Source organism: Geotrypetes seraphini, chromosome 6, assembly GCF_902459505.1.
Source record: "Geotrypetes seraphini chromosome 6, aGeoSer1.1, whole genome shotgun sequence".
Lineage (NCBI taxonomy): Eukaryota > Metazoa > Chordata > Amphibia > Gymnophiona > Dermophiidae > Geotrypetes > Geotrypetes seraphini.
In genome coordinates, this window is record NC_047089.1 from 39,382,006 (window position 1) to 39,395,570 (window position 13,565).

General features: G+C 44.3%; 1 protein-coding gene across 3 annotated transcripts in view; it reads left to right on the plus strand.

The window, feature by feature from the left end:
- The window catches only part of ZC3H12C (zinc finger CCCH-type containing 12C), an 84,841-nt gene extending 71,670 nt beyond the window's left edge, over window positions 1-13,171 (plus strand). For all 3 annotated transcript variants that reach the window (XM_033950461.1, XM_033950460.1, XM_033950462.1), the window contains 2 exons: window positions 6,578-6,684; window positions 9,831-13,171. In XM_033950461.1, coding sequence (XP_033806352.1) covers window positions 6,578-6,684; window positions 9,831-11,221 — 1,498 coding nt within the window. In that variant the 3' untranslated portion in view covers window positions 11,222-13,171. The remainder of the gene's footprint in view (window positions 1-6,577; window positions 6,685-9,830) is intronic.
- The last annotated feature ends 394 nt before the right edge of the window (window positions 13,172-13,565 follow it).

A 13,565-nucleotide genomic window follows, 5' to 3' on the forward strand; every position in this document is an offset into this window, starting at 1 on the left:
CGACATGCACCAGAGGTCAGGGACCCTGACTTATGGGAGGAAACTCCTCTCGGTACCGAGGAGGATCCCTCCTCATCTGATGAGGAACCATCGGCACCCGATGCCACCTCTAAACCAGAGCATTCCTCATTTTCTAAATTTCTGAGAGAAATGTCTGCTGCCCTGTCCCTTCCCCTAGAATCTGACTCAAAAAAGTCTCAAGCCTTTCTAGAGGCTTTAGACTTTGAGCAACCTCCTAAGGAGTTCCTCAAGCTTCCCGTGCATGACATCCTACGGGAAACGTTCTACAAAAACTTGGAAAATCCCCTCACGGTACCGGGAGCCCCCCGTAAACTGGACAACCTTTACCGTGTCATCCCTATTCCTGGATTCGACAAATCTCAATTGCCCCATGAGTCCCTTCTGGTTGAATCCACCTTAAAAAAGACTCAGGGCTCCAGTGTCTATGCCTCTACCCCTCCTGGCAGAGAAGGTAAGACCATGGACAAGTTTGGCAAGAGGCTTTACCAGAATGCCATGCTTGCCAACAGGGCAAACAACTATTCCTTCCATTTTTCTTTCTATCTGAAACATTTGGTCCAACAACTGTCTGCCCTCCAGAAGTACCTTCCTGAGCGCAAGGTCCCGCTATTCCAACAACACATCTCTGGCCTTCTCCAAATGCGCAAATATATGGCCCGCTCAATATACGACTCCTTCGAGCTCACCTCTCGGGCCTCTGCCATGGCCGTAGCCATGCGTCGCTTAGCCTGGCTCAGAGTCTCCGACCTGGACATCAACCACCAGGATCGTTTGGCCAACGCCCCCTGTCTCGGGGATGAACTCTTTGGAGAGTCACTGGATTCCACCACCCAGAAACTCTCGGCCCATGAGACCAGGTGGGACACCCTGATCAAGCCGAAAAAGAAGGCTCCGCCTGCCCGACCCTATCGGCCTCAATCATCTTACCAGCGGAGGTTCTCAGCCAGGCCACTCAATCCGCCTCCCCAACAATCTCGGCGACCCCGTCAACAGCAGCACCATGCCCAGGCTCGATCTCAGGCCACTCAACCCTCTAAGCCTCCTCAGCCTGCTAAACAATCTCAGCCCTTTTGACTCTTCTCTCCAGGGCATAGCCAGTCATCCACCCTCGCTGCCTCTTCCACAGCCTATCGGGGGTCGTCTCACCATTTTCTCCAGCCGTTGGGAAGTCATCACGTCGGACCAGTGGGTCCTCAACATCATCCGCCACGGCTACTCTCTCAACTTCCAGACTCTTCCACCGGACAACCTTCCCGTAGAGTCTGCTTCACACTCATCTCAAACCCCCCTCCTCCTGAGGGAGGTTCAATCCCTCCTCCTTCTCAATGCCATCGAAGAAGTACCTCCAGATCAAAGGGGTCAGGGATTCTACTCCCGCTACTTCCTGGTTCCCAAAAAGACGGGAGACCTCCGTCCCATTCTCGATCTCAGGGACCTCAACAAGTGTCTGGTCAAGGAAAAGTTCAGAATACTCTCCCTTGCCACGCTTTACCCTCTTCTTTCTCAACACGACTGGCTATGTTCCCTGGACCTCAAAGAGGCCTACACTCACATCTCCATCAATCAGAATTCTCGCCGCTACCTGCGGTTCCAGGTGCTACACCACCACTATCAGTACAAAGTGCTACCGTTTGGCCTCGCTTCCTCCCCCAGAGTCTTCACCAAGTGCCTTATAGTGGTGGCGGCCTTCCTCAGGTCTCACAACCTCCAGGTGTTCCCCTACTTGGACGATTGGTTGGTGAAAGCACCTTCATCTCAACTCGTGCTACAAGCTACTCATCACACCATCTCTCTCCTCCACCTCCTGGGGTTCGAGATCAACTACCCCAAGTCGCATCTGCTTCCCACCCAGCGACTTCAATTCATTGGAGCAGTTCTGGACACCACGCTGATGAGGGCCTTTCTCCCCTCCGATCGCCAGCGGACCCTGCTCCATCTCTGCCGTCAGGTACTCATGCATCCCTCCATTCCTGCCCGACAGATGATGGTCCTCCTGGGTCACATGGCCTCGACGGTGCATGTCCTTCCTCTGGCACGTCTCCACCTTCGTACGCCTCAGTGGACTCTCGCCAACCAATGGTCACAGACTACGGATCTTCTTTCTCATCCCATCTCTGTGACATCATCTCTTCAGCAATCTCTCCAATGGTGGTTGAACTCCTCAAATCTTTCCAGGGGTCTACTTTTTCATCTGCCCCCCCACTCTATGATCATCACCACAGATGCGTCCCCCTACGCGTGGGGAGCTCACCTAGGAGATCTACGCACCCAGGGACTTTGGACCCCACAGGAGCGTCGTCATCACATAAATTTCCTGGAACTCAGAGCCATGTTCTACGCCCTCAAGGCTTTCCAACATCTTCTCTGCCCTCAAGTCCTCCTCCTGTGCACAGACAATCAAGTCGCCATGTACTACATAAACAAGCAAGGCGGCACCGGATCTCGCCCCCTTTGTTTGGAGGCTCTGCGCATCTGGACCTGGGCCACGGACCGCAATCTCTTTCTCAGGGCGGTCTATATCCAGGGCGAACAGAACTCTCTGGCCGACAATCTCAGCCGCATCCTTCAACCTCACGAGTGGACGTTGGACCCTCCGACTCTGCTCTCCATCTTTGCTCGATGGGGCACTCCGCAGGTGGACCTCTTTGCAGCACCTCACAACCATCAGCTGCCCCAATTCTGTTCCAGACTCTTCTCTCCTCACCGTCTGGCTCCGGATGCATTCCTGCTCGACTGGAGGGATCGGTTCCTGTATGCCTTCCCTCCACTTCCTCTGATGTTGCGGACCTTGTCCAAACTCCGCAAGGACAACGCCACCATGATTCTTATCGCACCTCGGTGGCCTCGCCAACACTGGTTCTCACTCCTGCTCCAACTCAGCTCCAGGGAACCCATTCTCCTTCCTGTGTTTCCTACTCTACTTACGCAGCAACATCAGTCTCTACTGCATCCCAATCTGTCTTCGCTCCACCTGACAGCTTGGTTTCTCTCGGGCTGACCTCTCCAGAGAACCTATCTCAGCCGGTCCGCCTCATCTTGGACGCCTCCAGGAAGCCGGCCACCCTCCAATGTTACCATCAGAAATGGACCAGATTCTCCTCGTGGTGTCTCCGGCATCATCAGGAACCCACCTCCTTAGCGGTGGAAACTGTATTGGAATATTTGCTCTCGCTGTCCAATGCTGGCCTCAAAACTACCTCCATCAGAGTCCACCTCAGTGCCATCACTGCGTTTCATGAGCCTATTCTCGGAAAACCCCTCACGGCTCATCCTCTGGTTTCCAGATTTATGAGAGGTCTCTTCAATATCAAACCGCCTCTCAAGCCTCCTCCTGTCGTCTGGGACCTCAATGTGGTTCTCTCAGCACTCATGAAACCTCCGTTTGAGCCTCTTGCCACTACTTCGCTCAGGCTTCTTACCTGGAAGGTGCTTTTCCTAATTGCCATCACCTCTGCCAGGAGGGTTAGCGAACTGCATGCACTGGTTGCTGACCCACCATTCACTGTTTTTCACCATGACAAGGTTGTTCTGCGTACCCACCCTAAATTCCTTCCCAAGGTGGTCTCGGCTTTTCACCTCAACCAGTCCATTGTGTTGCCCGTCTTCTTCCCTAAGCCTCACTCGCATCCTGGGGAACAGGCGTTGCACACGCTGGATTGTAAGCGTGCCCTTGCTTACTACCTTGATCGTACCAGAGCTCAACGAACATCCCCTCAGCTATTTTTATCTTTCGATCCCAACCGTTTGGGTCGTCCTGTCTCCAAACGGACACTTTCAAATTGGCTTGCTGCCTGTATTGCATTCTGCTATGCTCGGGCCGGTCTCTCACTGGAAGGAACTGTCACGGCCCACAGAGTCCGAGCTATGGCTGCTTCTGTAGCTTTCCTCCGTTCCACGCCCATCGAGGAAATCTGCAAGGCGGCCACTTGGTCCTCAGTTCACACGTTCACTACTCACTACTGTCTGGATGCGTTCTCCAGACGGGATGGACACTTCGGCCAATCTGTGTTACAAAATTTATTTTCCTAATGGCCAACCATCCCACCTCCCTCTTTGTTAGCTTGGAGGTCACCCATGTGTTAAGAATATGCTGCCTGCTTGTCCTGGGATAAAGCACAGTTACTTACCGTAACAGGTGTTATCCAGGGACAGCAGGCAGATATTCTTACGTCCCACCCACCTCCCCGGGTTGGCTTCTTAGCTGGCTTATCCTAACTGGGGACCACGCACTCCTCCGTCGGGCGGGAAGGCACTCGCGCACGCGCGGTGCGGCCAACTAGAAACTTCTAGTTAAAAAGGTCCGTACCGAGGGCTCCGTCGGTGACGTCACCCATGTGTTAAGAATATCTGCCTGCTGTCCCTGGATAACACCTGTTACGGTAAGTAACTGTGCTTTATTCCACACATCTACCACCCTTTCTGTAAAAAAAAGAAAATTACTGCTGTAAAATTTAATTTAAAAAATGAAGATTATGATAAATTGAGAATTAAAATATACTAAGAGAAGCAATTGTTAGGGTCAAGATTTTGAATGCACCATGGTCATCATTTAAAAAGACAATCTTTACTGGTAGAAGAGGAGAAAAAATAAATTCCATTCATCCAAAAAAGGTTGCAAGAAGACCAGATGACTGTGTGGTTTAATAGTGAAGTGGGGAAAACCAAAAAGACATGTATTACGTAGATAATGAAAATCAAATCCTAATTAGGAAAATATGGATAAGGAGAAGCACTGACAAGTTGGATATAAGATAATAAGGCAGGTAGGCAAAGAAAAACTTTGAGAAGCAAAACTTTACATTACATTGGTGACTTCTATTTCGCCAGTACCTTGCAGTTCTAGGCGGATTACAAAAGGAGATAACTGGATATTTCCAGGCAAATTACAATTTAGGGTGCTGTTTACATGATTGAGTCTTTGAAGGGAAAATTACAAGAGTGTTAGAGACTTTGAAGGGAAATTTACAAGAGAGGGGATGGACAAGGGGATGTGTTTTGATATCTAGATAAATTTTTTGAATAGCAGGGTTTTGATTTCTTTTCGAAATGATTTGAAGTCGGTCGTTCTTGTCAGCATGTTGGAGATGGGGTGGTCAAGTTTCGCTGCTTGCGTTGCTAGTGGGTTGTCATACATCTTCTTGCGCTGAGTACCTTTGAATGGGGGGTAGGTAAGCTTTTAATATGGAGAAGTGCAAAATAATTCACATAGAGAAAATAATCCCAAATACTGATATGAAATGCTGGATATCAAGTTAGACATCACCAGCCAAATATATATAAAAGATGTGCAAAAGGGCAGTAGTCAGGGTTCACATTTGACAGCTGGTACTGCGGCTCACAAGTTCAAGTTCCTTAATGTGTGAGTAACTGAGGATGGAATTTGGTGGGTTTTCTTTTCTTTTTTTTTTTTTTTTTTGTAAATCTTTATTCATTTTTCATCTTACAATAAATACATATATATAAAACTTTTGTCAATGAATACATCATTTGCAATTCTATCATTTATGATACTAATAGATAAAAAATTTTTAATCTCATCCCTCCCACCCTTCCAATCTTACATTCAATCAAATATATCACATAACTAATCTTTTCTAGAAAACTAATCATTAATAAATTCAAATTCCCCCCACCCATCCCTTCTACCTAAAATTGTATCTATAATGTAAAATGGTATCTACTCATTTGCAATATTTTGCTAATGGCTCCCATATCTCTTTAAATTCACTTTATGCACAGCTATTGTTCTCTCCATTTTGTAAATATGACAAATCAAATTCCACCAGAAGTTATAATTGAGTCTATTCCAATTTTTCCAATTACTTGTGATCTGTTGTATGGCGACTCCTGTCATAATCATTAAAAGTTTCTTATTCTTTGATGAAATTTGGCTTTTTTTCCTCATTGACATACCGAATAAAATCGTATCATAGGATAATACCACATGATTCTCCCAAAAACAATTCATTTGGGGCCAAATTGATTTCCAAAAGCCATAATAAAGGTGGGTTTTCTTTGTTTTAGTCTACTAAATCCTTTTATTTTCCCCTACTAGATATATTCTGTCTTGCTTACCAGTCTTGCCAGTATTTCTACATTTCCTTTTCATTACCTTCAAAGTCTTTGTATTCATAATTTGCCTTAGCTTTGCAAGCATCTAGTCCGCTACTGCTATTGCTTTTAATTTCTCAAGTTCACTGTATCTGATGAGCTTATGTACTCTTAATTGAAAATATTGCTTATTTTTTCTTTTTATGAAACATTGTGTTACCCTTATATGGCTCTCTATCCTATTTTGACATGTAGTTTTCCCCCCTCTTCCCTTTGGTAACAGTTTTATGTAACCTAATTTTATATTTTATATGTATACTACTTAGAAATTTGATAAACGGAATATCAAATTTTAATAAAATTTGAAACTTGCTGAATGCTTTACAATAAAATATAATAGACCTATGTAATTTATAACTTATTTCATGTTTTCTGTAAAATGATCAGTCATAAATTTGACCTCTAAAAGCCTTCAATTTTAATTCTTTTCATTGATATCTTGTAGATTTATGCCTCCTGATGATCCTCTTGGTCGCCATGGTCCAAGCCTTGATAATTTTCTGAGGAAGAAACCAATTGTTCCTGAACATAAGAAGCAACCATGCCCATATGGTGGGTGACCTCTTTTGAATAATTTTACTTATGTTAGCTTTGTTTTTGGCATAGAGAAGAGTTGTGAAACACTAGGGCCTATAGTTGCCAGTTCTGTCGCTCATTGTGCAGTTTTGTGTGTAAGGGGATGCTGAAAAGTTCTCAGCCCAGTCTACAAAGTTGGCAGCCTCCATCGAGGGCTATACTGTACACTTAGAGGAAGTTTCTCAAAACTTTAACGTTATCTCTAAACTATTTACCAATGATTTAGCCTGTACGCATTTTAGCGGTGGATTATCAAACTGGATTATCTCTGTCAATAGCGAGTTTTCTAGTAGTCTCCGACAATGACATGCAAATGGGCTCTTCAACATTGAAATGAGCCCTCTGGATTCTTTTTTTTTTTTTTTTTAATTTCTAAATGCGGCATTGGCTTTTTGCAACAAAAATAAGCGACTGGTCCATGGTGCTGGTCATTGTCAGAGACTGCTAGAAAGCCTGTGTTGTGATGCAGTGGGAGAGATGCCCATTCTGTCTCCCACTGCATCACACCCCTCTCTGCCACCGGCAGCGATGACACCCCCCTTGCAGTGGGAGAGATGCCAACTCTCCCCACTGCCAAGAAACGCCTACCGCCACTCAACCACACACACTCCCCACAGTGGGAGAGATGCCCATTCTCCCCGCTGACAAGACACCTGCCGCCGCTCAGCCACACTCACTGTCCAGAGCGGGAGAGATGCCTACTCTTCCTGCTGCCAAGTGACCTCCCCCCACCTCCGATGCCCCCTCCACCTTACCTCAACATAGATGCACAGAGGGCGTGGACAATCTCCCCCCAACTGGCCTGCCTGCGCCATCTAAAATGGGACTTCCCCTCCCCGGTGCATCCTGAGATGCACCGTGGGAGGAGCCTTAGAAGTCTGGGCCAGTCAGAGCCTTAGGCCCCTTCACGGTGCATCCTTGGAGGGGCCCTAGGCTCTGATTGGCCCAGATTGTATAAGACCCCTCCCATGGGAGGGACCTTATACAACATGGGCCAATCAGAACTTCAGGCCCCTCCCTGGAGCATCCCAAGATGCACCGGGGAGGGGAAGTCCCATTTTAGATGGCGCAGACAGGCCAGCTGGGGGGAGATTGTCCATGCCCTCTGTGCATCTATGTTGAGGTAAGGTGGAGGGGGCATCGGAGGTGGGGGGAGGTCACTTGGCAGCAGGAAGAGTAGGCTCTCTCCCACTCTGAACAGTGAGTGTGGCTGAGCGGCGGTAGGTGTCTTGCAGCAGGAAGAATGGGCATCTCTCCCACTGCAAGTGGTGAGCGCAGCTGCAGCTGGGGAGAGTGGGCATCTCTCCCGCTGCAGGCGATGAGCGCGGCTGAGCCGGCGGCATTTGTCTTGGCAGCAGGGAAAGTGGGCATCTCTCCCGCTGTTGTCCTTTTGGGTTAGGTTTTCTTTTATAACAGCATTTTTCTGCGCATGTGCCCATCGCTATCATCAGCGATGGGCACATGCAAATTTAGCAAATCTTCGCTGCTGTACACCAACCTCATCTGCATTCCCAATTTTTTTGAGAATGTCTCTTTTTTTTTTTTTTTTTTCAAAATGGCTATGTTAGCAGACCGTCACTTTTTAAAGTGGGTTTTTGAGAATCCTGGCCTAAGTCCAGTGATTTTCCACTTTTTTCATTCTGTATTTTTCTGACAGAATGAAAAAGTGGAAAATCACTTTGTTGGTTGGGCTGAGAACTTTTCAGCGGCCTCTCGTAAGTTACTAACGTCACTCTACTCAACCTTTGGATACAGGAAAATAATGTGCTTTCTTGTACAACTCCACTCTCTTCCTGAACCTTTGGGTAGTTAATCCCTTCTCAAGAGAACCCTTGTAGGAAGTTTCATTTGTATACTTTTGCTCCTCCTCTCTTACATCTGAGCTGCCTTCCAATTCCTCAGTTGTCTTCCTATAAGTGAGAGAGTAGGAGCTTGTCTTTTGTACTTGTGTTTATTTTTTTCTATAAATTCAGGTTTTTTCCGCTAATTTGCGTGGCTTAGTTTTCATACTGCAGAGGATCCCTTTGGGGGCAGCTCTGGCTGCGGGAGACTGCACTCAGAACTTCCTTTTTTCCGAAGGTAGTTTCTGCCTTCAATATCAATCTAGAGCTTTGTTTGCCTTTCCTTTCATCCTATGGGTTGAGCGAAACAGGACAGACTTTTGTAGAAGCTTGTGTGCAGAGAAGACTAATAATTCCAGCCTTTCTGATCTTTTTGTGTTGACTAGCCACTCAAGCTGTGGCAAGCCAGCTTTCAAGGCTTCCATTGCCAGATGGATTTGAATGGCGATTTCACCTTCCTGCATTGCCTGCAGGAAACAGCCCCCTATCTCTATTGAAGTGCATTCTACAAGAGGTTTAGTGGCTTCCTGAGCGGAATCCCAGGCTGTCTTGCCCGATGAAATCTGTAGGCAGCTACTTAGGCTACTCTTCATACTTTTACGAAGTTCTACAGAGTGGATGTGGTGGCTCAAGAGGATGCTGTTTTTGGGTCCTCAGTTCTGAGGGCAGGCTCATCTGTCCTTCCCTAGACGTTTAGCACTGCTTTGGTACTCGGCTAAAGTATGGATTCCTGTGTATATGTTCATGATTATTATGTAGTTTTATGATATGAGCAGATTAGACTTGTTTCTCGGGGAGTATCCCCATACCCTTCCCCTTTCTGTGTCCTATACAGGTATGACTGTCTGCTTTTGTACCAACTAGAAGTCATAGGGCAGTCCTGAGGTAAGAGGGGAGGATCAAAAATATGTAAATGAAGCTTTCTACAAGAGATCTCGCGAGATGGGATTGACTTCCCTCTTGTCCAGGAATAAAGTGAGAATTTGCAAGAAAGAAGATTAGCAATCTTTCCTTCTTACAGCTCTGTAAGGAGCACTGGTGCATGGCCCCAGGATGAAGATATTCACTATGGTGATTGATCTAAGTCATTTGGAAGGCTGTAAAAAGTAGGGGAATATGATTGCTAAGAACCAAGAATTATGACATTAGATTCTAACCCTAGTCTGACAGACTAGATGCCCAAAGGAGCAAGAGGAAACTGTTGGGCTAGGCCAAAAAATAAGGCTAATCACACATTGTACTGAAGTGAAAATTACACTTTTTTCTTCTTATGTTTTACAGGAAAGAAATGTACCTACGGACATAAGTGCAAATACTATCATCCAGAAAGGGGTAATCAGCCTCAGCGATCTGTAGCTGATGAACTTCGTGCTATGTCTAGAAGCACAGTGGCCAAAGCAGCAAGTGAAGGAGGACTGGTAAAAAGTAATAGTGTTCCTTCAAGTATCAAAATTGATAGCACTTCTGATGTAAAACGTACTGCTCCAAAGAGGCAATCTGATCCTAGCATAAGGACTCCAGTCTACCAAGACTTGGAAGAGAAGCTTCCCACCAAAAACAAGTTGGAAACCAGGTCTGTACCTTCTTTAATTAACATACCAAATCCTTCAACTGCAAAACCCCAAAGTACTGCACCTTCAAGCAATGGCATTCCTTCCGCAGTCCATTTTCCATCTCAAGAACAAAGACAACAGGGACAATATCCACAAATAATGATGGGAACCAAAAATCATGGAAGCATGCTTTATGACCAGTACCCAAAATGTGATTCACCTAGGGATGTAGGGTATTTGTCTGTGATGAATTCATATTCACACCTTAGCATTTCTGGACCACGAAGTCCTGAAAGACGCTTTTCTTTAGACACAGATTACAGGATTAGTTCAGTGGCCTCTGACTGTAGCAGCGAAGGAAGCATGAGCTGTGGCAGCAGCGATTCATATGTGGGTTATAATGATCGGTCCTACGTTAGTTCTCCTGATCCACAATTAGAAGAAAATTTGAAGTGTCAACATGTGCAGCCTCACAGTCGCCTTAATTCACAACCCTTCATGCCAAGTTACCATGATTCTTTAACCAGAGTGCAAAGTTATGGCCATGAGGAACCAAAGCATCATAAGCCTCCATATACCTATATGGCTGTTCATCTGTCGCATCCTGTTGTTGGTACCTGCTCTAGTTGTCCCAATGATTATCCTGTTTCTCAGGGTTCACCACATTCCAAAAATATGCATATGGGGAGATCCCTAGTATCCACAAGGATAGAGAGCATCTCGGATTCTCGATTGTGTGAAAGCTCTCCTTTAAGACATAGGAAACCCTATTCAAGCCAAGATGGGATTGGAAGTTGGGAAAGGCACAATTATGGTATTGATGTATATGGTTATCGCCAGACTTATTCTTTGCCTAGTAACCCTTCACAACCATGTTATGAGCAGTTTGCCTTCCAAAGCTTACCGGAGCAGCGAGATCAGATATGGAGGATACCTTTTTATGGAGGATCACAAGAACCTCAGAGATATCAGGATGCCCGGGAAAAGGTTTACATAAATCTTTGCAACATCTTCCCAGCTGATCTTGTGAGGATTGTTATGAAAAAGAATCCTCATATGATGGATGCTCAGCAACTTGCTGCAGCCATTTTGGTGGAAAAATCACAGCTAGGGTATTGAGAGATGATGCATCTGTGTGGTGTTCATTATTTTTCTGGTGTTCAGCTCAAATGCTGAGGGCAGTTTGCTACAGTAGCATTTGTGATCTTCTTCTCAGCAAGGAGGTTTATAGTAATCCATTTATGTGAGAACTGTATCATGAATACTTAATCCCATGCTTAAAAGTATCGGTTATTTTTGCATTCTAATTTGAAAAAATATTCTCCTCAGATTCTTGCAAAACTTTTCTTACTGGTTCCATTCAAGCTTCATTGAAGGTATCTGACTTGCTTACTTATTTTGATCCTTGAAACTTTGGTTTACATATAGCACTTTTGTATTCTTGCTTACTCAACCTGCTTATTTGCCTTAGGTCCTCTTATCCAGCTGCAAGGGCCTAACTAATTTGTAGTAAGTTAAGAGTATATTAGTAAACCTATATTTTCAAGTCAAGATTAATTTGTACATGTCACAGCAATTAAGTTATTTATTCTTGCATGGACTACTTTGTGCTATATAATCATTATTTATATAAGACAAAGTTTAATATGGCACTGATTTTATTTTATTTTATTTTATATAGTCATGGAAATTACTCATTGGTAAAATGGGTAGCAGGTTTAGTTAGTTACCGTATGGCACTTTTCTATAGTTTTGTTTTAATATGGTTGACTTGAAAGCAGATGCAATCAATATTAAGGTAACAAAAATCAATTATGTATGTTAAGATAAGAGTCTTAATATGTTGGGGAGGGGTATATAGAATCATCCAATTTTCCCATACTTTTAGTAGAATTGGACTTTGAAGATTAAAATTCCATTCTGCTGTTAGTCGCATGGTGTAGAGGTTGCTGGATACGATGAATTTTCATAGATATCAATGAAAATTTTTAATTTTATTAAACATACCATTTTAAAGTATCTCCAGCCTTTATTGAGACTGGTCTATTGAAAGTATATAACGTTTAATTGATGATGCACTAAAGTAATAAGTGGGGATTTAAGTATTAATTTAAACATTTCTGTAAGATACTGTAGATTTTCCTTGAGGGCTTTTTGTGTTGTGGGGTGGTGGGATAGTACTGTTGTACTAGACCTAATTCTTGCCATTAATACTTTTCAGTTTAAAAACTGTCAAATCCGTTTCAGAAAGGGATATTTCTGGTACTTGCCATGGGTTTTGTTAGCTGTTCTTAAATATTGTAGAAGTCTTCTATAGGTTTTGCAGTTCATCACTGATAGCAGTGGGATATGATCTTTGCAGCTGCTCATTATCTATAACATTAATATTCACTGAAGTCCCTTTTTGCATATTAGTGTTTTCTGAAGACTCTCTAGACCTGTGGTTTTCAACCCAATCCTCAGACCACCTGGCCAACTGGGTTTTCAGGATCTCCACAATGAATATGCACAAGCATGTACCTCCTCCACTGCATGCAAATATATCTCATGCAATTCATTATGGATATCCTGAAAACCTGACCGGCCAGATGATCCCCGAGGATCAAGTTAAAAAACCACTGCTCTAGATCACTATTTAATGGTTGGAGATTTTGTATACATTTTGCGGTTTGAAAGCAAGACCCTGAATAACCAGAAAGTACTTTTGCTGTTGATACAAATTGTATCCTTTTGATTAACATGATTTTATTTTGTAGATCTAGCTGAAAGTGAGGTAACTGTGACTAGACTTTTGGGCAACATTTTATCCCCTTATTTAAAACAAATATATAAGGAAAAGTATGGTTGTCAGATGCAGAATAGGGTAGAATTTCCTTTAGAAGTCTATATGGCATCATAATATCCATAATTTATTTTCCTAAACCACAAGAATTAGCATTCTCTAATGACAAGCACAGGCAATGGAGCCACATACATGGGCCTTGTTCCAGAGCTTTGTAGGAATCTTTGTTTATTTTTCCATACTGCTGAATCCATGGGTGCTGTTCCCCAGGGGTAGGGAACTCCGGTCCTCGAGAGCCGTATTCCAGTCAGGTTTTCAGGATTTCCCCAATGAATATGCATGAGATCTATTTGCATGCACTGTTTTCAATGCATATTCATTGGGGAAATCCTGAAAACCCGACTGGAATATGGCTCTCGAATACTGGAGTTCCCTATCCCTGCTCTACGCCTACTGAAAGAGGATTCTCTTGGACCACTTCACAGGAAATTGTTGCCGCAAGTATTTTTTTTCTTCCGGTGAATGTTGTTGCTTTAACTAACCTCTCTTGCTTCAAGTAGCACCCTAATTAGGGGTTTTCATATTTTCTGCATTTTTTTTTTCTTTTTTGCCCTTTGCTTTCTCACCAGGTAACATTAAATGATAGTAGCCCTGTCAAATATTTTCTTGACCTGGTTTTGT